Source organism: Danio rerio, chromosome 23, assembly GCF_049306965.1.
Source record: "Danio rerio strain Tuebingen ecotype United States chromosome 23, GRCz12tu, whole genome shotgun sequence".
In the NCBI taxonomy this organism is placed as follows: domain Eukaryota; kingdom Metazoa; phylum Chordata; class Actinopteri; order Cypriniformes; family Danionidae; genus Danio; species Danio rerio.
Window position 1 is genome coordinate 19,695,001 of NC_133198.1, and position 27,461 is coordinate 19,722,461.

The window sequence follows — 27,461 nt, forward strand, 5'->3', positions numbered from 1 at the left end:
ATTTTATTATTATTTTTTTTTTTTTCAGAATGTATTGACTATATTGCCCGTTAGAAGCGCATTGGCGGCCCCGATAATATACCCACGAAGGGGGCAGCATCTGTGTAAAAAGGATATACTGAGGATGAAATTGGATAGCTAATAAATGAATGGCTTCTATTCCAGCGCTTAAGGAAGGAAGCATAAGCAGGTCGCATGCTTTAAGCGCTACCTGATGGTTACGAACCTTTATGAATTTCATTTCTGTTAAACCAGGAGTCACCAAATATGGTACCGATGGGCACCAGATAGCTCACGAGGCTCTCGTGTGTTGCTCACAGGCCTGTTCTAAAATAGCTCACCATAACACCACTTACAAGTAAGCTTTCTCTAATATAGAAGTAATCATTTAAAAATGTAAATATTTGCAAAGATAAATAAAATAGTGTTGCACGTTGATATATTAATTACGGGGTATTTCCTACCCTGTTAAATCATTGTTGGTAACTTTGAGAGAATCATAACATGATCAGTGACTACACCTGGATGAATATTATTCATTATTAAAAAATAACCAAAAACTTAAATTATAATTATAAGTAAATTGAGCAATTTGTTATTTGAGAAGTGTTTATCCAACTGGTAGCCCTCCACGTTAATCGGTGCCCGAAAGTAGCTCTTAGTTTCAGAGGTTAGTGACTCCCGTGTTAAACGCTAAAGACAACATTTTGAAGAAAGCTGAAAACCTGTAACCATTGACTTTCACAGGAAGGAAATAAATAATAAGGAAGTCAATGCGGCTGTCCGTAGTGCCCAGCCACAATTCATGACACTTCGTATTCTGCCGCGCCGCGGAGCGCTATTTGTATAATTGATTAGTTTATTTGATAAAGTATGAATGCGTGAGTCTGGTGTGCATTAATCTACTATTCTCTGTCGTAAGTGCGTCGCGTCACCGCGCCGTCGGCGCCTCTGGTGCGCGACGCCCTTCAGGCACAGTTGTTACGGCCAAGATCGGATTTAGATCATTTCTCTTCTATTCCGGAGATTGCTGCTGCGAGATGAAATAGGTGAGTGACGAAAAGGCATCCCTGCGGGATAATGCGCATGTGTGTTTGATGTTCTAGATGGAGAGCAGTTTATGCTTAGCGTGATATTTTTCTTCCAGAATATAAAAGGGGACTGATTGTCGATTTATTCAAGTAGCTTATTAATGCTTGAAATTCTATCACTCCAAATTAATGCTTAAGAATTCTATAGAAGTGCTTAAGCCGGAGGTTCTTCCGCAATGAGAATGCAAATATTAGAAAACCGGTCACTAGTTTAGCTGGGGGATATTAGGGAGAGAGAAACGGGAACTTGTAGGTGAATTACGTGCAAACACCGTAGTTATTGGCGAAATCCAGCGGATCGTTTTTAAGCATAAATGTGTGGGCTACTTTTGCATCCGAATGTTAAACGGACTACGAAATGTAATTGTGACCTCCGATTGCCAGAAATCGGGTGGCGGGTGTAATGTTGATTGCAACCGAGCGCTGCAGCCGTCTAGATTAGAGAGATTGCTTGGTTTATAACGTGATAATTTAAGCATATTCATCAGGTAGAATCATGCTGTTAAAGCTGAAAAAGGCAGAATTATGAGGAGATGAAAGAGCCGTTGTTAGACGTTTTTAGAAACGTTCTAATGTCCATTTCAGTAGGGCTGGTATGGATGTGCTTAACAGGGAATTGCTCTGTGATTTCTGGTGTAGTGTTGGTGGACGGCTAGTGAGGTTGTGGGAAGGGAGCGCCGAGATCGGCTGTGCTTCAGTAGACGAAACCTGGAATGAGAAATTCAGAAATTAGGTCAGTTACAAACGTAATTCAGTAAAAGCATAAACATATTGACAAAAGTCGACAAGTAATTTCTATTTTATAATAGAAAATAATCAGCAGTAGCTGCGAGCTTGTAAAAATGAGAGGGGGAAAAAGCAATGATACGCAAGGTAGAGGGGCGGGGTGCGTAGGTGGTAAGGATCGCTGAAAGAGGAGGACTGGAGTGTGCACTGGAATCGGGAGCTGCAGGATGGAAGAGGTGAGGTGGGATTCCCAAGAGTTGCTTTATTGTCCGGGAGATAGGTTTTATCCGTGTTTAGAATTATGATTGCTGCAATATGTCCAAATCCAATATTGCTTTTTATCCTTTCCTTGATTCTCCGGGGAGGCGGAGAGATTGCGGGTTTAATGTCTGTTTAGGATAGGGGGTGTGGCAGGAGCGTGTTATGTCCTGGGGGTGGCGGTGAAGACGTAGATTCGCAAGTGTTTTGGGTTTAATGCAGCGGCTTTGAATTATGGTCCCGGCGTCTAGGAGTTTGGAGGAGTTCAGTGACAGTCGTTGTTGGATATGAGTGACACATGATGATGCTGGAGAAGGTACGTAGCGGAGCTGGGGATTGCATTGTGATCTGGCTGGAGTGGATAGGCCTACGGCCTCTCGTTGGAGCCTCGGTCTCGAGCTGACTTTCATGCTGGGCTGGTTGTTGTTAAGACGGGGCTGGTGTTTCAGGGAGCCCGGAGCTTTCTTTCTTGTATGTAGCTGCGCTGATGCTGTTGTGATCTCAGCCGCCGTCGCTGTTGTTGTTGTTTTTGTCATTTTTTGTAGTTGCTGACTGTCAGAAAGCCTGCTTGATGGACTAGGAACTAAAGTTCGTTGCATGTTTCTAGGGGGGACGTTTAGTTTATGGGACCTGCTGTTATGTTCTCCATCATTGCTAGCTCCTGCTGATGTTGTTTTCTGTAATGCGTTCATCTTATACAAGTAAGTTTTAATCTGAAACATCTAATACTTATGTAACATGCATGCTGATACTATTTTGAGGTCTATATCGCCTATAATGTTCCGCTATAGCGGTTATTTGCGGCCGCGATTGCCGCGATAATTCTGCTGAGTCATCCCCATTAAGCCAGAGCTATAAATAGCCGTTATGGACGGCCGATCAGCGTGTTTGCTTATATGAACGGACATTTCTTAGACTTGTTGCTAATTAGACTGTCACATTCCTAACAGACATTACTGTTATTATGTTTGAGTTTAATATGGACATTTATGATGAATGTTATTGTTGCAGTGTATTGTTTCAGTCAATGTTAATGACAATTCATAGTCAATACTAGTTTGTAATTACTTCTTTATTTGTTTTCCTTTGTAGACCATTACATCTTTTCATTTCTCACTACCATTACCTATAATTGAGCAATCTGATGATTATGTTGAAGAAAATAAATATTTCAAACGTCAACACTTCTCCTGCCCTCCTGATTCTCTGACCGGAATCTGGTCCATATTTGGCCGCCTCAACCAGTGGAAAATTTACATGTTGTAAGGTTTACTACATTATTATGGTCCTTCGAGCCGGATTGAGAGCAATATAAAACCAGTATGGACCAAACAGGAAGTGACACTGAGAAAATGGACAGACCCCACCGCAGGACACATCTGCCACCTCACCTGGATGATTATGAAGTTGATTACCAACCTTTACAGGACCCTCCCCCAAAAGCTTCTACAACCTGTCCCAGTCATTCTAGAAGCAGCTCGAGGAAAACGTCCCGCAGTGGTATCAGCTCTCATTCTAGGACGAGTAGACGTTCTGTTACCTCCACTGGTGTTTATCTCCCACCAGAACTCTCTAGTGTCCAGACAGCTGTTTTGGAGGAGAAGATTAAGCAGAGACAGTTTGATAGTCTACAGCAGCAGGTACAGGAGGACTCACTAGCTGACGTGGAATATCAGCGCCTGCAGACACAAGCAAAGGAAGCTCAGCGTATTCAGGAGGAGGCTCTTGCAGCTAAGGAAGCTTTGTCCAAGCATCTAGAGAGACAGCGGAAACTACAACAGGCAGAGACTGAGCTTGAGGTAGCCAAACTTGTATCTTCAATGCTTATTACAAACTCTGGTTCAAACACTCCCAGGCCTTCAGGCTCACCAGACAGCCCATCGCCGCCACCTCAACCTGATCAGACTAATGCATCCAGGAGTCCACAGTCTACAGCCTCTTCTCAGCTTCCACCTCCGCTACCAACAGTCACATCATGTGATGACATTTCACAGCTGTCACTTAGACCACTGGCGCTAACATTACCTACCACCACAGTGAGTGTTTCCTCTCCTTCAACATTCCCGTTATTACAAGCAGTCTCATCATCAGTCGTTACAGTATCTGAGACTGCCCTTAAAGCTATGCCATTAAACACAGTGACATCAGTTCCACATGTGACACATCAGCCTTTCTCTGTAGCGACAGTTATGTCCACTATTGGCCAGTCTACAAGTAGAAGAGGGCCATCTGTACCAAAGCAGTCTAACACTGCCCCACTGATAATGAATATGAATCCATATGTGATGCAGCAGTCATTCATCCCTCCAGTGAGCACACACGCATATCAGCAGCAACCTCCAATCACCAGCCAGCAGGCCTCAGCTACGCCACCTAATGTCAGATCTGCTCAGCCACATTCATTCATGCCTCTTCCCCACACATACCCTGGTACAGAGCTACTGTTTGCCTCAGCTTATGGCATACCACAACCCAAGCTACCAGTATTTGAGAGTGGTAATGAAAGTGACTTTGCCTTGTTAAAACTGGCCCTAGATAATTTGCTAAGTAATCACAGCTATCTTAGTGAGCAGTATAAATATCATGTACTGTTAAGTCATTTGAAGCTACCCAGCGCACAGCAGCTAGCGAAAGCTTATATGTATCATTCACATCCATACTCAGCTGCACTACAAGCACTTCAGGACAAGTACGGGCAGCCAAGACAACTCGTACAGTCAGAGCTGGGTGCCATCATGAATAGCCCACCACTTAGACTGGGTGATGCTAATGCCTTTGACAGCTTCGCATTATCAGTACAGTCATTAGTAGGCATGTTGAGGACCCTTGAAGGTCAAAATGGGTACGAGTTAATGTGTGGCTCTCATGTGGATCGACTACTCAGCAAGTTACCACCTGCCTATCGTGACAGCTTCGTTGAGTACTGTCTAAGCCGGGGTATCCTCCAGACAGGCACAGACAGAACCTATACACTCCCCGATCTGGCCACCTGGTTAGAGATTAAGTCCCAGGCGAAGCGAATTTCCAACCGAGCTGCAGCTTTGTTCCCGAGTGACCTAGCCAAGCCTCAAGGTAAACCCACAACATATTCCCGACCAAAGGAGCGATTCACACCTGTCTTGTTGACCAGTGAGAGGAGCATAAACCGTCCTGATACTGCAGCACAGAGATCTAGCACAAAGGTTAAGCCCAGGCCATATTGTCCCCATTGTGATAGCCGAGACCATTACCTGAATGCATGTGAACAGTTTAAGAAACTAACTACAGCTCAAGTTACCACTTGGATAAGAGAAGGAAAGCGCTGCTGGAGGTGTGGTCGAACTCATGACGTGGGGGTCTGCAACCTTAAGCGCCTATGCAGTGTCTGCAAAGAGTTACATCTTACAGTTCTACATGATTCAGTTCAAGACACTTCTAGAGCTGTTCTCATGGTCAGTTTGCCACCTACAAGAATTTATCTGGATCGACCCAACCGTTCCCCTAAGGTCATGCTGAAAGTTGTTAAAGTCCTGCTACACAGTGGTCGAAAAACTATGGAAACCCATGCCGTTCTCGATGATGGATCAGAGAGAACTTTAGTGCTGCAGCCAGTTGTGCAACAGCTTAAATTATCTGGTACCCCTGAACTGCTCTCGCTGCAGACCATTCACCAGTGTCACACTGAACTTACAGGATCATCTGTGTCTTTTGAGGTGTCATCTGTATCCAATCCCTCAAAGAAGTTTGCGATACACAACGCATTCACTGCCCCAGGTCTGTGTCTAGCGGAACACCATTACCCAGTGGCTGCTCTGCAAAGGGCTTATAGACACCTAAAAGATTTGCCACTGCCTCCCATGGATAAAGTGAGACCACTGCTCCTCATTGGGTCCGACATGCCGCATCTCCTGACACCAGTTCAGCCTGTATGCAAGGGCCCACCAGGGGGACCCATTGCTGTTCGTACACAACTTGGATGGTCTCTCCAAGGCCCAATGAGCCCGATGCAGCCCTCAAGAGGAAGTCAGCAGTGTCTTCATATTATGTCAGTTCCCACCTGTGATAACCTGTTTCAACATGTGGAGAGACTCTGGCAGGTGGACACACTCCCATACAACACCAAGATGGTTACCAGGTCCAAACAGGACAAGGAGGCTTACACTTTGCTGCAGAATGCAACCGTCAGAGTGACTGTGGACTGTGTACGACGATATGCTACACCATTACTGAGACGGACCCCTCGAACCTTACTCCAAGCAGATAAACCAGCTGTTCTCCCAAGTTTACGTCGTACTGAGCGTACCCTTGAAAGGGATCCTGATAGGGCCAAAATCTACTGCAGTGAGATTTCTAAATTGGAGTCAGCTGGTTATGTGGCAAAAATAACGGCAGAGGAAGCAAACCAAAGTGAAGAGTCCTGGTTCATTCCGCACCACATGGTGCACCATAATGGTAAAGACAGAATTGTCTTCAACTGCTCTTTCCAACACCATGGACAGTCTTTGAATGATCAGCTGCTGCCGGGGCCCACGTTGGGACCATCCTTATTAGGTGTCCTCCTGAGATTCCGCCAGCACACAGTTGCTATCAGTGGGGACATCAAAGGGATGTTCCACCAGGTCCGCTTGTTGCCAGGAGACAAATCTGTACTACGTTTCCTCTGGAGAGGAATGTGCAGAGAAGCAGAACCTGAAATATATGAATGGCAGGTGCTTCCATTTGGCACAACGTGCAGTCCCTGTTGTGCCATTCATGCCCTCCAACACCACGTCCAAGAGCACAAAGAAGGTAAAACTGAATTGGTGGATATTGTGGAACATTCCTTTTATGTTGACAACTGCCTTCATAGTGTACCATCGGCGAGTGAGGCTAAAGTGATAGTAGATGGATTACGCCAGCTCCTTTCTGAAGGTGGCTTTGAAATTAGACAGTGGGCATGCAATGTACCATCCGTAACTGAACACCTACCTTCAGATGCCAGGTCCGCAAGTAGCGAGCGCTGGTTAGCACAAAGCAGCACTGATCTTCAGGAGCCAACTCTTGGGTTGCGGTGGGATTGTATCAATGACACCTTGGGGTACAACTTGCGTTCTGTGGAGAATGTTGAACCTACCCTGAGGAACATGTATAAAACTTTGGCGAGTCAGTACGACCCGTTAGGGTTCATTACACCATTCACTACTAGAGCCAAGGTTATCATCCAGGACCTCTGGAAGCACAACCTTGGTTGGGATGACCCCATAGAGCCATCACATTTGAGAGATACTTGGCTTTCCTGGGTAGAGGAACTCCCTACACTTACCGAGATACATTTCCCTCGGGCATATACCCCAGCCGCTGCTGACAACCCATCGGCTATACGAGAGCTTCATGTCTTCAGTGATGCATCGGAAAGAGCCTATGGTTCAGTGGCCTATCTACGCACCACCGATGAGCAAGGACAAATCCATATTACCTTTGTCTCGGCCAGGTCTAGAGTCGCGCCTCGCAAATGCCTATCTGTACCACGTTTGGAGTTATGTGCTGCCCTTACTGGGGCCCAATTGGGGAAAGTAATCCAAACTGAGTTGACGCTACCAATCCACAAGGTCACTTTCTGGTCTGATTCTACAACAGTGTTGTATTGGTTAACATCCGAATCCTGCCACTACAAAGTGTTTGTAGGGACACGGGTGGCAGAAATACAGACTTTAACAGAGATGGCTGAGTGGAAGTATGTTGAGTCAAATCACAACCCTGCTGACCACATCACACGAGGCCTTACCCTGACAGAGATAGCAGGCCCCCATCAATGGAGCTCAGGTCCAGCCTTCCTGATCCAGTCACCTGATCAATGGCCATCAATGCCCCAAACTAAAGCTGAACCTGATTGCAATGAGCTGAAGAAATCAGCCTTTATCGGAACTGCTTCAGTACCCAGTGTTTCTCTACCAGTTCCAGGCAACTTTCACACATGGCAAGAGCTCGTTAAAGCCACTAGTAAATCCCTACATGGGGCGGCTGCCGACACAGACTCCCCTATAAAGGCTTCCGAGTATATTGAAGCAGAAAAGTTACTTCTGGCACAGGCTCAGATGGACTCTTTCCCGATGGAAGTTCAACATCTAAAGGCTGGACATGCTGTCTTACCAAACAGTCGCTTAGGCTCACTTGCTCCAGAATATGATGATGCTACTGGTCTCATTAGAGTGGGAGGGCGACTACGACGTGCCACTGATCTCAACTTGGAGGCCATACACCCAATCATATTAGACCCTAGCCATCATATTACAAAATTGTTGATCAAAGAAACGGACCAACAACTCCTTCACCCTGGCTCAGAGAGGGTTCTGGCAGAATTGCGCCGCCAGTATTGGATCCTTCGAGGTCGACAAGCAGTTCGTAAGCATCAGCATACCTGTCAAGATTGTCAGATATGGCGAGCCAAACCTCAAACTCCACGAATGGCAGATCTCCCCCCCTGTAGATTAAATCTGTATAAGCCACCTTTTTATTCTACGGGTGTGGACTGCTTTGGACCATATGCAGTCAAGATTGGACGCCGGCAGGAGAAAAGATGGGGGATCATTTACAAATGTCTAACAACACGCTGTGTACATCTGGATCTGTTGGAGCATATGGACAGTGATGCTTTCCTTCTTTCCCTGCGCCGTTTTATAGCCCGACGAGGCAAACCTATGGAGCTATTGTGCGATAATGGCACCAACTTTATCGGAGGTGATCGGGAGTTACGTGAATCCTTTGAGGCCATGTCACCAAAGCTACAGGAACAGTTGGCAGAGCAGAAAATCAGTTTTCGCCATAACCCCCCAAACGCTCCTCACTTCGGAGGGACTTGGGAGCGTGAGATAAAATCAGTTAAGACAGCACTCCAAGTAATCCTCAGAGAGCAGTCAGTGCCAGAACCAGTTCTGCAAACCCTTCTGGTGGAAGTGGAAAACATTCTAAACTCCAAACCACTCGGATACGTATCTTCAGATATCGCGGATGTAGACCCTGTGACTCCTAACCTACTGCTCATGGGTCGCCGAGATGCCTCGTTACCCCAGGTCTTGTATGATTCTAGTAACCTGCTTGGAAGACGAAGGTGGAGACATAGTCAGGTGCTAGCAGATTGTTTCTGGACTACCTTTATCCGTCAATACCTACCAAGCATGCAAGGCCGTCAAAAGTGGACAACTGATGGGAAGGAACTGGCAGTAGGACAAGTTGTACTTGTGGTAGATCCACAGCTTCCACGTTCCCATTGGCCTGTTGGAACTGTAACAGAGGCTTTACCTGGAGCTGATGGCCGCATTCGAGTGGTCAGAATCAAGGTTAAGGACAAAACATACACCCGTCCAGTCGTGCGACTGATCCCACTTCCTCCTCTTGAGGACAATGACACGAGCACCCCTGACAGACTTTCTTAATGTTCAATTATCTCGTCAGATAATTGGGGGCGGCTGTGTCAGAAAGCCTGCTTGATGGACTAGGAACTAAAGTTTGTTGCATGTTTCTAGGGGGGACGTTTAGTTTATGGGACCTGCTGTTATGTTCTCCATCATTGCTAGCTCCTGCTGATGTTGTTTTCTGTAATGCGTTCATCTTATACAAGTAAGTTTTAATCTGAAACATCTAATACTTATGTAACATGCATGCTGATACTATTTTGAGGTCTATATCGCCTATAATGTTCCGCTATAGCGGTTATTTGCGGCCGCGATTGTCGCGATAATTCTGCTGAGTCATCCCCATTAAGCCAGAGCTATAAATAGCCGTTATGGACGGCCGATCAGCGTGTTTGCTTATATGAACGGACATTTCTTAGACTTGTTGCTAATTAGACTGTCACATTCCTAACAGACATTACTGTTATTATGTTTGAGTTTAATATGGACATTTATGATGAATGTTATTGTTGCAGTGTATTGTTTCAGTCAATGTTAATGACAATTCATAGTCAATACTAGTTTGTAATTACTTCTTTATTTGTTTTCCTTTGTAGACCATTACATCTTTTCATTTCTCACTACCATTACCTATAATTGAGCAATCTGATGATTATGTTGAAGAAAATAAATATTTCAAACGTCAACACTTCTCCTGCCCTCCTGATTCTCTGACCGGAATCTGGTCCATATTTGGCCGCCTCAACCAGTGGAAAATTTACATGTTGTAAGGTTTACTACACTGACGATGGTATTAAAGGTGGTGTGGTATTGTAGTTGAAGAATAGTAGGAGATGTGGAGGATCCGTTTTGTCCGTGAGTAACTTTTGGAGGAGCTAGAGCGGACCTGTCGTTTGTTTCTTCGGAAAACGAAGATAAGGGAGTAATGTCTAGCTAGGCTACTTATAGTGGGTTAGGATAGATCTGATTGGCTAACTAATGAGTGTAGATAGGTGGCCAGCTGCTGTCAATTATATCACGTGCTCCTCTCGAAATTAGTTTAAAAACTTCACTTAAAAGATCGACTAAGCTGATTTCAGCTGCTTCTAAATTGTAATTTAAACTAATTTTTACTATAAAATATTAGGCTATGATTGAATAGATTATTATATGAAATATTAAACATACTACATTTTTGATTTAATGCATTAATTCTGTTGTATTTTTATTTGTAAATAGATATTGTTCAGTTACTTCAATATTTTCAGACATTTGTTGTTGTTTTTTACTATTAAGGATTTATCACTGTTTCGTATTGAGTTGAGGGAATGAATATTATCTTCATATACAATAAATTTCATACACATACAATTATAAATTAATAATTATATATTACTCTAAGTAGTTTTCTCACAACAAACTTTATTTTTTGTACTTTTTCATGAGGTCCTACAAGTCAAGTTGTAAACAATGCATAGAAAAATTGTGAAAAATAATCATTGGAGTAATAATTATTTTTTACGTAGAAAATAACATAAATGCGTTATATTCTTATTGGGGAGATTTTTCATTAGAGCAAAAAAACTGGAAATATCTGAAGTCTTTGGTACATTGTATTATTGTTGGCAGAGACCCACTTTTTAAATGTAATATCAATCTGGGGAAAACATACACACCACAAGCAAATTATTATTGATCTCACCTAAGAGAGCTCATATTGTAAATTCTATGCAGATTAACTGATATTTTAATTTCCAAAAAAACGTGTTTGTAATCATTACAGAACTTATAAATAATTGATACACTGTTATTGTCTTTTGTAGCACTTTTAGATAGATAATACAGTAATATGTACTGTTGACCTATACAGCACTAAAATAGGTTACAAATAATAATTGTGCTATATATTATAGCCTACATTTTATTTTAACATTTTTACTTTAAAGTTTTTTTTTTATTTTGCCAGAAAACACTGCTAGAAAATTGTCCCAGAATAGTACAATAATACATAAAATAATAGCAAGCTTTAAATATCATAAAATAATGCTCTTTTGACACTAATTTTGATCAAATCAAACACTGAATTAATTGTTTGTTAGTGTAATATTTTACACAACATTGATTTATGTCATAAAACTTGGTAATTTTCAGGAATCGCTTTAATAATCAATAACCTTACTGGCGTTTCTGATGTTGCTACTTACAAGAAAGTGCTGGTGTGCAGTTGGGTCTCCGTACCTGCCGCTTCACCCAACCCAACAGCAGAGGGCAGTGTCTGGTCTGGAAGTGCAGATCTGTGCTCGTTGGTCTGAGCGTGCAGTTGGGTCTCCGGGCCTGCAGCTTCCCCTTACTCAGTTGTGGCGGGGCTTTGGCGCATTATAAGATAGTAGCTACTTTCGATTTGGAGATGATAATCATGTTATGATTCAGCGGATTTAGATGTCCTGGAGCCTGTTATTTGTGTTTACTTGGGCGATCTAAACCGGAAATAAGCACATACACAGTAAAAGAGTCGATTAGAAGTGCTACATTGATCTAATGCGAAAGTAGTTACCGAGCTTATTATTGTTTGTGTTTCAGTATTTGTCTACCAGCCCTAATGAAAACAAATGAGTAAGTCCGAGAGCAGGCATTTTGATTCTGCGTCAAAGGAGTTTGGACATAGATCAGACGTAGTAAGTGGATGAATTATTATTAGCATATAAGCTACTAAATAGCCTATGTTTTAATTATGAATAAAGCATAAACCTTATTCGACTTGCCTCATGCTTTACATCGCCATATCAAAATAGTCAGGATGGAACCTACTCAACAATTAAAACCCAGCAATCAAATTCCTGCTTGTATCTGAATGCAGACTTGGATATATAAGTTGACACTGTTTCAGAGATGCACTTTCAGACACGATGACGTCATTGCGAAAGGCAGGGTGGTGTTAGGTGTGCGCATTAAAAACATTGCATGCAACACAACTTACAACTGCATCTAGTGATTTCGATTTCCATAGTTGCATTTTCTAAAAGGATTATTGCTGAATATTAATCTTTCTCTTTTTTTTCAGTTCTCAGGTGTGATGCCAGCTGTTCCTCTAGCTGTGGTTGAGGAGATCTTGCTGAACCTGCCCGCTCATCAGGTGGTGCGAGTGTGTCGTCTGGTGTGTCCTGAGTGGAAAGAGCTGGTGGACAGTGCTGCACACTGGAGAGAGCGCTGTCGGAGAGAGGGGATTCAGCCCTGTGATGCTTCCAGACCCCCAAAGAACTGGTGTCAGTTTTACTTTATAACTAAGAAACGACGTAACCTGATCAAGAATCCAGCAGCTGATGGTGAGTCTCATCAGTGTCACTGAAATTTTATTCTGACAATTCTGTCAAATTGAGCTTTGTAAGTGAATCTGTGGGAAAATTAGGTGAACATGGACCATGTTCTTACAGATGTGATCTGGAACTTAATTTAAAATAAAGTTAATCCACTCTTTCCATAGATTGGAATCAAAAGCAAGGCAATGCAAGAGATAGTAATGGAAATGTTGTCCCTCTCTAGACGTAAAACCTCCTCTGGTCAATCTTCCTTTATTTAAAAAGCCACAAATCTATGGAATTTTCTCCCAACAAAAATAATCACATGTACAAATTATATAATGTTTTCACGCCTGACTAAGAGGTGGTTTTTGTCAAATCAAATTTGTACACACTGAGTGAGATGTTTTTGATTTGTCAGTGTTTTAGTTTACATGTGATTATGCCTGTATGTTTTAAACAGACTTTTTAATTAATTGATTGATTATTATTGTTTTAATTTTTACCTGTCCAGGGACTGCAGGTGGAAAATGGTAATCCTACTACAACCTGGCACAATGCATCTTTCCTCTTTGAGGTTAATGTAGTTTTTGTGTATGTGCCTGTTAAATAAATTCAAATTCAAATAAAGTGACAACATCTCCGTTTTGCAGATTGGCTAATGAGAAGTTTTTTGAGTTTTGAAATGTACAGGATGTTTTTATAGTGCCTGTGCCATGAACTTGTGGCTTTAGAGAATGAAAGGTTAAATGGATAGCTGACAAAAAGGACAACTCTGTGACCATTTTCTCATTATCCACTTGACTTTATTTAGTCAGTTGAACATTTTTGAAAAATGTTGTAAACCGTTAGCTGTTTACATATGTAGACAGGTACAGTAGATGAACACAGAAGTATTTAAAAGCCATGTTCATTGAATGACAAATATATATTTGCACACAATGGATATATCTTAACACAATGGCCATATAAAAACATAGTTACATTTTTAAAATTTCAGCACCAAATCGATGTCAACACAATAAGCTGGACAGAGTTATAAGAATGCAATGAAGGGCTGTAATATGATAGAACTTCCTCAAATACCAAGGAGATCAATCATTTAGAGATTTAAATTATTCTGAGTTAATTTATCTAAAACTACAAGCCTTTTTCATTGCTCTCCTACCTGCCTGACTTGCTGGAATGTTCCATAATTTGATAATAATGTCTTTATTCTCTTTTCTTCATCTGTGTTAAACTGCTTTCACACAATCTACATTGTAAAAGCACTATAGAAATTAAAGATTGAATGAATAAATTAAATTTAATAAATTAAATTATATATTAATTTAAAACTACATGTTTAATAGAACCAGTGCACTATTGACAGAACTGGGCTAGTATGATATTACGTCTTGTTATAGTAATCATTTTCTGGATTTATGACCAATTGGTATTTGTTTATTGAGCCTGCAGAACGACCCAACACAATCTCATGGCAATTCGTAACTTTTTCATTTAGTGGCTAATTCGTATGAATTCGTACGATCTAAGTCGTACCATTTAGTACGATTTGCTTATCCCCCAATGACGGTTGGGGTTAGGGGTGGGGTTAGGTGCCACGCCTCCTTTTTAAAATCGTACCATTTCGTACGACTGAACTCGTATGAATTCGTACGAATTAGCCACTAAACTGGCAAAACGTAAAATACTTACACCAGTATCTTTTCTCTGATGTTTTTAGATGAATTTCAAGGATGGGAGATTTTAGAGAATGGAGGTAATGGCTGGGAAATAGAAAATAATAGAAAACCATTTCCAGACAACACAGTCACCAAATGTTTCACAACATCTTGTTGGTATGTTGATATTTTAAATCCATCCAGAAAGTTTTGATCACAGCCCTCACAGGAGAAGTGTTATATATGGAAGACACACAAAATATTTTCAAACAAATATTTTCACACAAAATGTTTCAAAATGACAGATTTTGTGTATGTTTGGTTTGAGATTTTAATGTTAAACTCATCTAATTCATGGATTTTCTTTAAATTGGTGTATTTAATTAGTATTACTGTATCTATCATGAAGCAAATGAATAACCCATAATCGCCATTCTTTCCCTCAGGTTATGTTTGAAGCAACAGCTGATTGATTTGGAAAAAGAAGGCTACAATGCTGCTTTCATGGATCAACTGCAACCTCACATCAAAATATCAGACTGGTGAGTGTTGCGGGTCATGTGCAATGTGATATGATGAAGTGACATTATGTTCGTATTCAGGTTTTATGTTTTAAGTTATTGCCACGATAATAATAATCATATTAATAACAGCAGTATATCAGACATGTTTTGTTAAAATATCTAAAAACTACTTTAACAGTGTTATATATTTTGGTGATTTATGTACTTTCATTATTCTAAATGCTTTGTAGAATGTTCAAATCTAGAGAAATTAGCAGTTGTGACTTGTGAGACCAGACTCTGATCAGCAATTAATTCAGTGCTCTTGTTTCTCTTTGATGGCTTTCAGCTTTACTTTGCTTCATTCATTCATTTATTTTCCTTTAGCTTCGTCCCTTATGTTTTACGTGGCGGATACCCTTCCAGCCACAACCCAGTCCTGGGAAACACCCATACACTCACATTCACACACTTACACACTAGGGCCAATTTTGTTAATCCAATTCACCATATCTTTGGGCTGTGGGGTAAGCCAGAGCACTCCCCATGGAAACTCATGTGAACATGGGGAGAACATTCAAACTCCGCATAGAAATGCTGACTGGCTCAGCCGTGACTCGAACCAGCTGTGAGGTAACAGTGCTAACCACTCAGCTTCAGTGCTGCCCCTAATCTGGTTCATGCAACATAGGCTCATCCTGAAAATGTAGCCCTGTATACATTTCTGGAGGTCACGAATTATGTAGCCTGAAGTACTTTTAGCTGCATTGGGTCTTTTTAAAAATAAACATTACAGAGTGGTATATCGCTGTTCCTTTTTGCGCTTAACAGCTGACTGCTTAGTTCCATATGGACGGCTTTCCAGCTGTTATCAGTTTGTCCGACGAGGTTCGAGTCTGGTGAAGAATGGTTTCAGAAAACACGTAAAATGAAAACAGAATCCAAAAAATAAAATAAGCACATAAATAACAGGGTGAGGATGTGGTGACATCTGAAACATTGTATAAATCAGGCGAGGACTTTTGTTTTCTGGGTTGCTTTTTAAAACTGACGGGTGGTTTTAGGGAAGTGGGTGGGCAGGTCAATCTATGCTTTTGAAAACACTATTGGTTGGGTTTAGGGAAGGCCTCTGGTGGATTCGCGAAAATAAAAACTGCTATAAAACGTAGCTCCTGGGAAGTATTTGGCACTCTCCAGAAATGTACATAGCAGTATGTTTTCACTATGAGCCAGAGTTGGGTTCATACTACCATGATAATAAGGCTTAAATGATTTAACATATCTTTGACTTATGCAGGATTGCTGTAAGATGCAATGATGATGTAAACTCCCATGAATTCACACTCAGTCATGCTTCATCAAACTATGTAATCAAACATTAACTAAATTTACGCAGACGAATGGAAACTGTTCATTCTGTTTACATCACCCAGAGACGTTGATTCATCTTTTTTATGACTGTGAATATTCAAAAACAATCTGGGAAGATCTATCATTGTATGTCAAAAAAAAATCAGGTTTTAGTTGCAATTTGACCCCCAAAGACGTTATTTTTTATTTTGTTTCAAACAATTTATCTGTGGAATTTTTATTGAATCTTTTAATTTTGTTCGGTAAATTTCATATTCATAAATGCTGGTTAAATAACTCTAAACCTTGTTTAAAGGTTGCTATTGCAGACTTTCATTTGTATATAGAATCGCTCCAATATATTAAGAGCGAAAAATGTATAAATACAATTATTGTGGCAAAGGAGCTTAAGTTAATTGATTAGTACTCTTGCTGTTAATTGGTTAAGTTAAAATATTGTCATTGTAAAGACCTCTATGTTGAATTGTCTGTTTTATTTGTTTAATTTATGTAATTTATTTTAATTTATGTTATTAGTTACTTTTGTATTTTTTGGATGTCATGTTTAAATTGTATATTTGTTGTTCAATAAAAAAAAAAAATGCTTCATCAAACTATGTGTTTGTTTGTTGCCCTCTAGTGGCAAACATGACATAATGTTCCTTTAAATATTATTATATCGTTTTTTTACATTATCGAAACCTGTCATTTTTCTGTGTAACTTTTTTTAAGAGGGTTTTTTGTGTTGCGCAGCCTATGTTGAATTTAAAAACATTTTCTGATGTTGTATGATGAAAAAAATTATTGATCTTTAATCTAAAATGCACTTTCTATTATAAATCAGATACATTTGGTGTGATGTGTTATCTGCAGGTATGCACCATGTCAAGACTGTGGTTCTGAGTATAACATCAATGTAGAGTTGCTAGATGACCAAATGAAACAAATCAGTGACTTTCAGCCAGAGGTAGTTGTCTTTGAATGGCCAAACAAAGAGCCGTGGTGTCAAGTGAGTAGATAATAATGACAGTTGTACCCATATAATTAAACCATCATTGTCACAGTGTTTGCTTCTGCTCAATTTCAGACGACTCATGTCTTCAAGAATTATGGACCTGGTGTTCGGTTTATCCGTTTCACTCATGGAGGGAAGGACACTCGTTTTTGGGCAGGCAATTATGGAATAAGAATCACTAACAGTAGTGTGGAGATCTGCCCAGCTGCAGAAATATAGTGAATGTTTTATTCCAAAATGTGATATAACATTTCAGATGATGCAAATGTATTTTCCTGTGAGTCCTGATCTTAACCTTATTAAACATCCCTAGAAAATACTTGGCTAAAGCGTTATGACTATGAAACCCAGTCACAAACTGCGGTGAGACACAATGATGTCCTGTAACTCAGACGTGCTGCTGAAGTCATTCAAAACAAAGGCCTGTACACATTATACTCTCTTTTTTTCATAATTTTGGTTGTAATTTTTAAATTTCCTTGAATTTTCTGTATTTGTCCTACAGTGATCGCTACTGTCTAATTTTGATCGCATTATTCTCAAAATAAGGATATTTATGTGTCTTAATATTCTTAATATTAAGAATGCAGTTTACATTATTTCTGAAAAAGTATACAAACTGTTCTGTACAATGAATGTACACAACAGACATATCAGAGTTTAAACGAGTACACATAGTTGGTGTGCGTCTCGCTGGCACATTTATGATGGTTTTCCGATGAGTCCACGTTCACTGTCTTTCCCATATCCAAGGGAGTTATATACTTGTGCCAAATGGATGCGTCACTGCCAAGGATTACTAAAGCATTCTGGAGGACCATGTGCACCCAATGTTTCAAACGTTATATCCTGAGGGGAGTGCCATGTGTCAGGATGATTATGCACCAATATACACAGCAAGACTGGTGAAAGAGTGGTTTCTTGAACATGAACGTGAAGTTGAACATCTTTTATGGCCTGCTGAGTCACCAGATTTAAATACTATTGAGCCACTTTGGGGTGTTTTGGAGGAGTGAGTTAGTCATATCTAAAATTAACCTATTATTACTGATATGTCTTTCAGTCATAAAACCTGATTGCTCTTCCTCAATTATCTCCTCCAGACCCTTTTTCAATCTTTTTGTAAAAACTAGCAAAAAGTTTTGCATCGTTATTCAGAACAGTCATCGGTCTCCAATTATCAATATAACATGTATCCTTATTGGGTTCAGGGATTATTGCTTTAAGACCTTGTTTAAGAGTTGCAGGTAGTTCCCCACAAGCAATGGATTCTTTAAACGTGGCAACTAAAAAGGAGATAACTGTGTAATAAACATCTTGTAAAATCCACTATTAAATCTGTCATTTCCTGGGCCCGGTTTTTCAAAAGGTTTAATCCGGATAAAACTGATCCGGATTTAGTAATCCTGTTTTTGGGATCCGTGATCAGGTAATCCAGCTTACTTTTTGAGCCAGTTTTTCAAAGCAACATTGGATTGAATCAATCTGATCTGGATAGGAACTTTTCAGGATCACTAAATCTGGATTACCAGTGCTCAATCACAATGTAGATGGATAGATGGGCCTATGTAAAGAGCAACAAGTAGAATAGCCAGTGTGGGGTAAATATAACTTTATTTTTATTTGAAATGAAAACTAAGAAAATGTAATAAATAATAAAATAATTATAATAATAAATAATAAAAGCAAGAAAAACCCCAGCCCATCCTCTTCCAGCAGTCCGCTCATCTGAGACCTACAACACTGTACATTGAGGATATTTATAATAAGTTTCAAATATAGATGTATTGAATAAAAAAAGACAATGTTGAAACCTCCACAATAATGTCAGACTTCCTCATCTGATGTGGAGGGAGCAGCTTGTCTGAGCGTAGCCTTTAGGAGGCGAATCTCAAGTCATTGGCCTTGGTTTGCTGCAGTTTGGTTAGAGTCAGTTGTTTCTCTGCCAGACGAAGCTGTGCTTCTGCCCTTTCAGTCTCTTTTTGCAATTGGGTTTTTGACATTAAGTCTTTTTTGATTTACATTTATATTTGAAACTTATTATAAATATCCTCAATGTACAGTGTTGTAGGTCTCAGATGAGTGGACTGCTGAAAGAGGATGGGGTGGGGTTTTCTTGTTTTTATTATTTATTATTATTATTTTAATAATTATGAAATTTTTTTAGTTTTCATTTCAAATAAAAATAAAGTTATGTTGGCCCCACGCTGGCTATTCTACTTGTCGCCCTTTACATATAGTTCTACATTGTGATGTCCTATGCTGTTTGAGCACTGGTTATCCAGATTTAGTGATCCTGAAAAGTTCCTATCCGGATCAGATTGATCCAATCCGATGTTGCTTTGAAAAACTGGCTCAAAAAGTAAGCTGGATTACATGATCACAGATCGCAAAAACAGGATTACTAAATCTGGATCAATTTTATCCGGATTAAACCTTTTGAAAAACCGGGCCCTGGAGATTTATTATCCTTTGATCCCAAAATGCATTTTTAAATCTCTTCTAGAGTAATATCTTGGTCACAAAGTCATTTAAAGAATTCTTGTTTAAGTCTTGTTGTATCAGATGTTTTACTTAATGTTGGGTTCTGTCCCCTTTAAGAGAAAGCCATGGAGATCGCATTGGACTCTGGGATAAAAAAAAAAAAAAAAAACACAAGCAAAAAGTACACAATGCTCAGCGAGTGACTCATGTTGTTGTGCACAGATAACCTGTAAACCTGTTCAAAAACTGATATTTTCCTGTTCCCAGTGTGGTAAGAAAGTTTAATCTTTGTTTGCAATCACTTTTGTGAAGTTTGAATAGTCTATTTGGGATCGCTAAGAAAAGTTAGCGCCTAAGCGCCTAATGTGATTATAAGCTGATTAATGCTAAACTACACTCCTTTTTGCTTTATATGTTTAGTGATGATTGTCAGTGGATATTTTCTGTCGTATTAGGGAGTGTTTTGTGTTTAGGTAATATTCTAGAAGCTCATATGCTCTGAATATGGTTATGTTTAGTTATTGCGTTGAAATGTTGATTACACTGGGATGTGTTGGCTATTAAGTGAAATAGCTTTGATTAATTAATACTTTATTTATTTCTTTTCTATGTTGCAGTTTGACCACACACACATATGCACAAAATCAAAAAATAACTACGACAACTACAAATGCTTTATTACAACAACCAATAAATGTTGTGAGTTCTACATCTGGGAATAAAAAAAATAACAAACTCCATGTTAATGTTATCTTTATTGGTAACACTTAATGTTAATAAACTAAAAGAATACATTATACTGAACATTTACTGAAAAACCTTATAATACGGCAGAAGAAAGAAATCAGCAAAATTTCTGCATAAAGTAAAAATTTTGCACACAAATAAAACCCCAATTTGAAAATTAATTTATTTCTAAAAGTAAACATGGTCCAATAAATCTACATTTGTGATCTGATTTTGTTTAAATAATTATTCAGAAGTCATATTAACTTTCCTATCTTTATGACATAGCTTTATATCTTAACTCATCTTCAAATGCATTGAGGAGATACAAAATTAGCCCCATATTCATTCCAGAGGTACATGTCCTTTCCTGTTGCACTCATACACGAGGCTGAATCCAGCTTTCTTATTCGCAGCTTCTGCGTTCGTCACAGTTGTGGGCGGTGCTTTCACCCAAATGTGTAAGTTCCTACTTTCAGTTTGAAAGGTTATGATTAAACGGATTTTAATGATACGGGACTGTAACAGAAGCTATATAATGCATCACGGTAGGCCCCAGTGTGTTGTAAGAATATATTTGTGATTTGAGACGGTACATGATTTGACAATAACAAATGTGAAATGTAAGCCATTTACGTTACTTATACGTGCGTTATTTGTGTTTCTGCTGCAGAGTTTTGTTATAATTCAGAGTTTTGTTGTAATTTCATCAAGCGATACGATTTCTAAACGTGTGTGTGTTCAATACGGGCACAGGTGACTTCGAAGTGATCTTTAAAGGGAAAAATGGGTCAGGCTGAGAGCAGAAACACAGCTGCTCCTTTGACGGATTTAAGGTCCTTGGAGACCAGATTGGCCGCAGTAAGCTGATCTCAGTTTGTGTTTATGAGGAATGAACAGCATGCATGCGAATGATGATTGATTCGATCAAACTAACAATGTTAAAGATGGCTTTAATAGACCAACTTAACATGAACATGGTAGCCTAATGACCAGCTGAAAACCAGCAAGCATGCTCTGCAGCCTGATGTTCCTTCTGGTTTGGAACTTAATTATATTTCTGTCCTTCAGTTCTCAGGTGTGATGCCAGATGTTCCTCTAACTGTGGTCGAGGAGATCTTGCTGAATCTGCCTGCTCATCATGTGGTTAACGAATGTCGTCTGGTGTGTCCTGAGTGGAAAGAGCTGGTGGACAGTGCTGCACACTGGAGAGAGCGCTGTATGAGAGAGGGGATTCAGCCCTGTGATGGCTCCAGACCACCAGTGGACTGGTGTCAGTTTTATTTTATAACTAAGAAACGACGTAACCTGATCAAGAATCCAGTAGCTGATGGTGAGTCACTATTAAAAATAGATAATGTTTTATAAAGCATTGACACTGCACTAAATGTTTATTTTCCTAATGTACAAAGTGTATGAGAGTGCTGTCACTTTAAGGCCTTATGCACAGATATCGTCTCTTAACTGTTTACTTAAACTTTACATATAGCTAACTGTTACATGAATGCACATCAAGATGGGCATTTCTAGACAGTAAGAGTATCAGCAATAGGCTATCTGAGAACTGAGTGGTGTGTTTCTTCATAATTGCTTCTAGTGTGTCAAAGAAACTGCGTGTCTGTTTTTTTAAATTCAGTTCTCTTTTGCAGATGATTGTGATTTTAGTTACTCATGAAAAACATCACAGACCTCACAAATAAAGAGTTGAGATAACACTAATGCAGAACTCAACGCATATGTAACGGAGGCCAGCTAGTTAGTGCTGTGCAGGTAAACCCCACTCCTCTTACCTCTAAAGGTGCTCTAGCGACAGATGCAACTGACTTCCATGCAGAAGGTCGCTGGTTCGATCCCAGAGCAGGTTGGGTTATGTAGGACCAGCGGGGTTACACATACAAAAACAGATCCAATACCCCTTTTTTAACCATCTGACTTTTATTTACTGAAGCTGCCTACAAAATTTCACGTCTTGTCTAGCCAGGGCCCACTGGATACCTGACATCACTTTAGATGTTGATAGACCGCCAGCGGAATCAACAACTTCTAAAAACCCCCCTTTTCCTTCAACAAATATAGAAGAAAATCCCCTAAAAACGATAAACCCTGTTAATTCCATAAGATTGTAACTGAACTGCCCTAGCTGCATTTAATCATTACCTCAGTTAAAACTGATTTAAAAATTAGGTTGAAATAATGATTGATGGTTTGTTCAGGTCTAAGAATTTGCATTTATTACTAAAGGCTTATGTTCAGTCTTAATTTTTTTCCCTCATCGATAATGATTGACATGTGTGTGTTTAGTTTTAGAGTAAAACCCAAATTGCAAAAAAAGTTGTTTCAAATGCAAAGAAATCAAGATTATTGAATTTGCAGATTTTCATTAAGTTTTACTTAATTGTCAAAAGTACAAATAATTAAATTCCAGTGTTGGTAGCAAGCAGATTAATTGTATTCTGGAAATATGGATACATTTTATTTTTGATGCGTGGTGCACTCTCAGGATAGAGGCATGTTTAACAATATTCCTTTTAATACAATGTTTAAATTTACCAAGAGAAGTTAAAGTTTTACAAGCAAATGTTTTTGCCTAATCTGCCTTAATATAAAACTTAACAGTAAATCCTTGTTATCTGTTTCTCACAATGAGCCATATACACTCACCGGCCACTTTATTAGGTACACCTTACTAGTACCGGCTTGGACCCCCTTTTGCCTTCAGAACTGCCTCAATCCTTTTTTGGCTTAGATTCAACATGTACTGGAAATATTCCTCAGAGATTTGGTCCATATTGACATGATAGCATCACGCAGTTGCTGCAGATTTGTCGGCTGCACATCCATGATGCGAATCTTCTGTTCCCCCACATCCCAAAGGTGCTCTATTGGATTGAGCTCTGGTGACTGTGGAGGCCATTCAAGTACAGTGAACTCATTGTCATGTTCAAAAAACCAGTCTGAGATGATTCACGCTTTATGATATGTTGCGTTATCCTGCTGGAAGTAGCCATCAAAAGATGGGTACACTGTGGTCATACAGGGATGGACATGGTCAGCAACAATACACAGGTAGGCTGTGGCGTTGACAATTCTCAGTTGGTACTAATGGGCCCAAAGTGTGCCAAGAAAATATCCCCCACACCATTACACTACCACCACCAGCCTGAACCGTTGATACAAGGCAGGATGGATCCATGCTTTCATGTTGTTGACACCAAATTCTGACCCTACCATCCAAATGTTGCAGCAGAAATTCTCATCAGACCAGGCAATGTTTTTCCAATCTTCTATTGTCTAATTTTGGTGAGTCTGTTTGGTGACTCAGTTTCCTGTTCTTAGCAGACAGAAGTGGCATCTGGTGTGGTCTTCTGCTGCTGTTGCCCATCCGCCTCAAGGTTCAACGTGTTGTGCGTTCAGAGATGCTCTTCTGCATATCAGCTCGAACCGATGGCCATTCTCCTCTGACCTCTGGCATCAACATGGCATTTTAGCCCACAGAACTGCCTCTCACTGGATATTTTCTCTTTTTCGAACTATTCGCTGCAAACCCTAGAGATAGTTGTGTGTGAAAATTCCAGTAGAACAGCAGTTTCTGAAATACTCAGACCAGCCCGTCTGGCACCAACAACCATGCCACATTCAAAGTCACTTAATTCACCTTTCTGCCCCATTCTTTATTGCTCTGTTCAAACTGCAGCAAATCGTTTGACCAGGTCTACATGCCTAAATGCATTGAGTTGCTGCCATGTGATTAAATTTGCGTTAACAAGCATTTGGACAGTTGTACCTAATAAACTGGCCGGTGAGTGCATTTTCATCAAGCACATCCATTCTGTGTCTACAAAACTGCACATGTAGAATGAAACTCAATCTTATAATCATGGACTTACCATGAAATACATCACCTTGATTGCAGTAATATATTGATTGCCAATATACTGTATACCTACATGTCAATGGTAATTGTGCACACATTTCTCACACCCATGTCAATTGCTCTGGTTTTCCTGGGACCACAACAGACATTTAGTTCGGCATCTGTCGCTCATGAAAGTCTGGTTGGTCCTTCTGAACTTTGAGCCTGGGATCTTAATGTCTGTTTTTTCTAAGTTCAGCACATGCCTCATGACAATTTGAGATCAGCTCTGGCCTGGAGATCCAGCAGTATCACTGTTTCACACAACTAATGTACAGCTGTCACCATCAACAAGCGAAAATGGCATTTCTTGATGCAGCAGCAGACTGTTTATTTGCAGTGTTTTTCTGAAGTTCTCTCAAACTCCTCATGTGTCTATATTCAGTGTCATGTGAGGCTCAAAAGTGAAGCACATTCAGTTGAGTTTTTCTATAGGTTAAGGCCTGTTCAATAGATTAGTTTGATTGATCAATGTAGTTTGATCAACTGTAACAATCTTGAAAAATTCCCCAAACAAACACAAATGCAGTTAGTTACATACATTTTTTGTTATTCTTGTAGTATCATTTTAAGTTTTGTTATTTCAGTTTGTATTTTTTTATATCTTTCAATGTTTTTTGTATGTTTAACTGTAATTCCAATGAATAGCAGCAATTGGTGTCAATATTAAAGTGTGAGCTTGTGCTTTAGATAAATTCTTTTTTCTGATGTTCTTATTAGATAAATTTCAAGGATGGGAGATTGTCGAGAATGGAGGTGACCTCTGGAGCATCGAAAACAGTAGGACACCGTTACCAGACAAGACAGCCACCAAATGTTTTGTAACATCTTATAGGTATGCTTGATATTTGACGTCAAAGAAAACTTTAGGTCTAATAAATTTCTGACACATTTTTTGGATGAAATTTAATCCCCACGATGCTCCACACATGAATTACACCAAAAGATTTTGCCCACAGGTTGTGTTTGAAGCAACAGCTGATTGATTTGCAGAAAGAAGGCTACAGTGCTGCTTTCATGGATCATCTGCAACCTCACATCAAAATCTCAGACTGGTGAGCGATCACTCAAACTCTGTTTATACTACAGTATAAATTTAAGATTTGATGTGATTTTTGTGATTGACTTGGCAATGTAGGTCACATGTGTCCTGTGATTTACTGTCATAGGATATGGTGTTCATATTTACATGTTGCACCTAAGTTATTGCCATACTATTAGTACTACTATTATTGAAGAACACTGCAAAAATTGTAATCTAATATTAAAAAGAAACTTTTCTTCATTCATCTGTCAATTTAAGAATATTTGAAATGTTGTTTGAACCTTGTTGACTTTTAAAGCATTTTCTTTTGTGTTTCACACTATTGATGACAGAACTTATGGTGAGAATCAGTAAAGAAATACATTTCCTTTGTTCTGTTTTCTTGCCGTCTGATTAGTTTTCCAGTTGATTTATTTACACACCTGTTCTGTTTTACCTAGTTGCTTCTCGATCCTTCATCCTCTTCTTTGTGTATTCCTACACATCATATTGTTGTGTTATCTGCAGGTATGGACCACGTTATGATTGTGGATGTGAGTATCAGATCTGTGTGGAGTTGCTTGGTCAGAATAAGAACCCCATCAGTGTCTTTCAGCCTGAGAAAGTGTTCATTCAAGCGTGGACTGATAAGCCGTGGTATCAAGTGCGTAGATAACACTCAAAGTTAATCAAGTGAAAAGTGAAGCATCATTGCCCACATGTTTGTTTCTATTCTATTTCAGATGATTCATGTCTTTAAGAATTACGGACCTGGTGTTCGGTTTATCCGCTTCACTCATGGAGGGAAGGACACTCAGTTCTGGGCAGGCTGCTATGGAATAAGAGTTACTAACAGTAGTGTGGAGATCTGCCCAGCTGCAGAGAGATAGTCATTTCCTGTATGATTTTTTTAATACTTTATTCTGTCATTCTAACGATGCATGTTTCTATAGCACACAAAACATTTTAAATGTAAATATTAGCATTTCTATGAGTTAAGTCATAGACATACTGTAACGCCACGCCAGCCCTGACTACTGACTCAGCTCTGCTCCCTCTGCAGTCACTTCCTGTTTGTGTAGTATTTCAGTGAGAGCTCAGGCCATGCTTCAGTGCGAAGTATTGCCAGTTCAAACTGCCTTACCAAGCGTTTCCAAGAGACTTTCATGACTGCCTGCCTGTGTATGACTGCCTGCCTGCCTTAATCAAGTACGTTCTCTGTCTTTGCCCTCTTGCTCTGTTTTGGACTGTTTATTGTTGCCTTGAACTTTTGCCTACCTTCTCACCACGTCTTCTGGATTTGCCCCTGTGTTTGTTGATCTGTTTTGGACTGATTGTTGATATACTGAACCCAGGGCCGGAGCAAGCTGAACTGCCGCTCTAGGCAAAGGACGATCACGCCGCCCTCAACCCCAATGTGAAAACGAAAGTGACCGGTTATGAAAATGAAGTGAGGTGTCGCGGACCTCTATTCTGCCGCCCTATGCGCGGATATAACTGAGGACGCGCGGGTGCTGAGGGAGGGAGGGAGGTGTCGCCGACACTGCTCTCTCTATTCTGCCGCCCTATGCGCAAAATAACTGAGGACGCGCGGGTGTCGCGGATCTCTAATCTGCCGCCCTACACGTGGATTTAACTGAGGACACACATGGGTGCTGATGGAGTTGTCGCTGACTGTGCCCTCTCTATTGTGTCGCCTATGCGCGAATATATCTGAGGACGCGGGTGGTGAGGGAGGTGTTGCGGACATAACTGAGGACGCGGGTGGTAAAAGGGGGTGTTGCGGACGCCTCTTTCTCTATACTGCCGCCCTAGGCGGCCACCTAGGTCGCCTCTATGGACGCGCCGGCCCTGACTGAACTTCTGCCTGCACTCTGGATTTGCCCCTGTTTGTTGACTGGATTGGACTGCTTATATTTTGCCTACTTTCTGCCTGTTTACTCACTGATGTCTATGCATAAACCCTTTAATAAAACTTCTGGAATATGGATTCTATACTGTCTCAGACCCCCCTTTTACACATATGAGTAATTTGTTTTCATAACAGAAGTTTCCACAGTGC

At 40.1% G+C, this 27,461-nt stretch overlaps 3 protein-coding genes across 19 annotated transcripts; all 3 read left to right on the plus strand.

Annotated features, from left to right (window-relative positions):
- Nucleotides 1-2,693: 2,693 nt before the first annotated feature.
- Nucleotides 2,694-10,131, plus strand: LOC110438317 (uncharacterized). The gene is made up of 3 exons (XM_073938751.1): nucleotides 2,694-2,776; nucleotides 3,168-9,650; nucleotides 10,042-10,131. The coding sequence occupies exon 2, from the start codon at nucleotides 3,398-3,400 to the stop codon at nucleotides 9,464-9,466; it is 6,069 nt and encodes a 2,022-aa protein (XP_073794852.1). The 5' UTR covers nucleotides 2,694-2,776; nucleotides 3,168-3,397; the 3' UTR covers nucleotides 9,467-9,650; nucleotides 10,042-10,131.
- A 1,611-nt stretch (nucleotides 10,132-11,742) lies between these two features.
- fbxo6.2 (F-box protein 6, tandem duplicate 2) lies at nucleotides 11,743-17,569 on the plus strand. Of its 6 annotated transcripts, none has more exons than XM_073938549.1 (7): nucleotides 11,743-12,099; nucleotides 12,217-12,363; nucleotides 12,486-12,747; nucleotides 14,447-14,561; nucleotides 14,831-14,926; nucleotides 17,111-17,246; nucleotides 17,325-17,569. In XM_073938549.1, the coding sequence occupies exons 3-7, from the start codon at nucleotides 12,498-12,500 to the stop codon at nucleotides 17,469-17,471; spliced, it is 744 nt and encodes a 247-aa protein (XP_073794650.1). In that variant the 5' UTR covers nucleotides 11,743-12,099; nucleotides 12,217-12,363; nucleotides 12,486-12,497; the 3' UTR covers nucleotides 17,472-17,569.
- A 2,337-nt stretch (nucleotides 17,570-19,906) lies between these two features.
- Nucleotides 19,907-27,394, plus strand: fbxo44.5 (F-box protein 44, tandem duplicate 5). 12 transcript variants are annotated; one of them, XR_012398306.1, is made up of 9 exons: nucleotides 19,907-20,007; nucleotides 20,879-20,923; nucleotides 21,219-21,323; nucleotides 21,534-21,795; nucleotides 25,096-25,210; nucleotides 25,335-25,430; nucleotides 25,928-26,063; nucleotides 26,143-26,608; nucleotides 26,755-27,392. XR_012398306.1 is itself a non-coding variant. In XM_021469787.2 (8 exons), the coding sequence occupies exons 3-8, from the start codon at nucleotides 21,249-21,251 to the stop codon at nucleotides 26,287-26,289; spliced, it is 831 nt and encodes a 276-aa protein (XP_021325462.1). In that variant the 5' UTR covers nucleotides 19,907-20,007; nucleotides 20,879-20,923; nucleotides 21,219-21,248; the 3' UTR covers nucleotides 26,290-27,392. The 12 variants fall into 12 exon arrangements, 6 of the variants coding, with proteins under 6 accessions (XP_021325462.1, XP_073794417.1, NP_001349412.1 ...); XR_012398310.1 differs by lacking the exon at nucleotides 21,219-21,323; XR_012398307.1 differs by lacking the exon at nucleotides 20,879-20,923.
- Nucleotides 27,395-27,461: the final 67 nt, after the last annotated feature.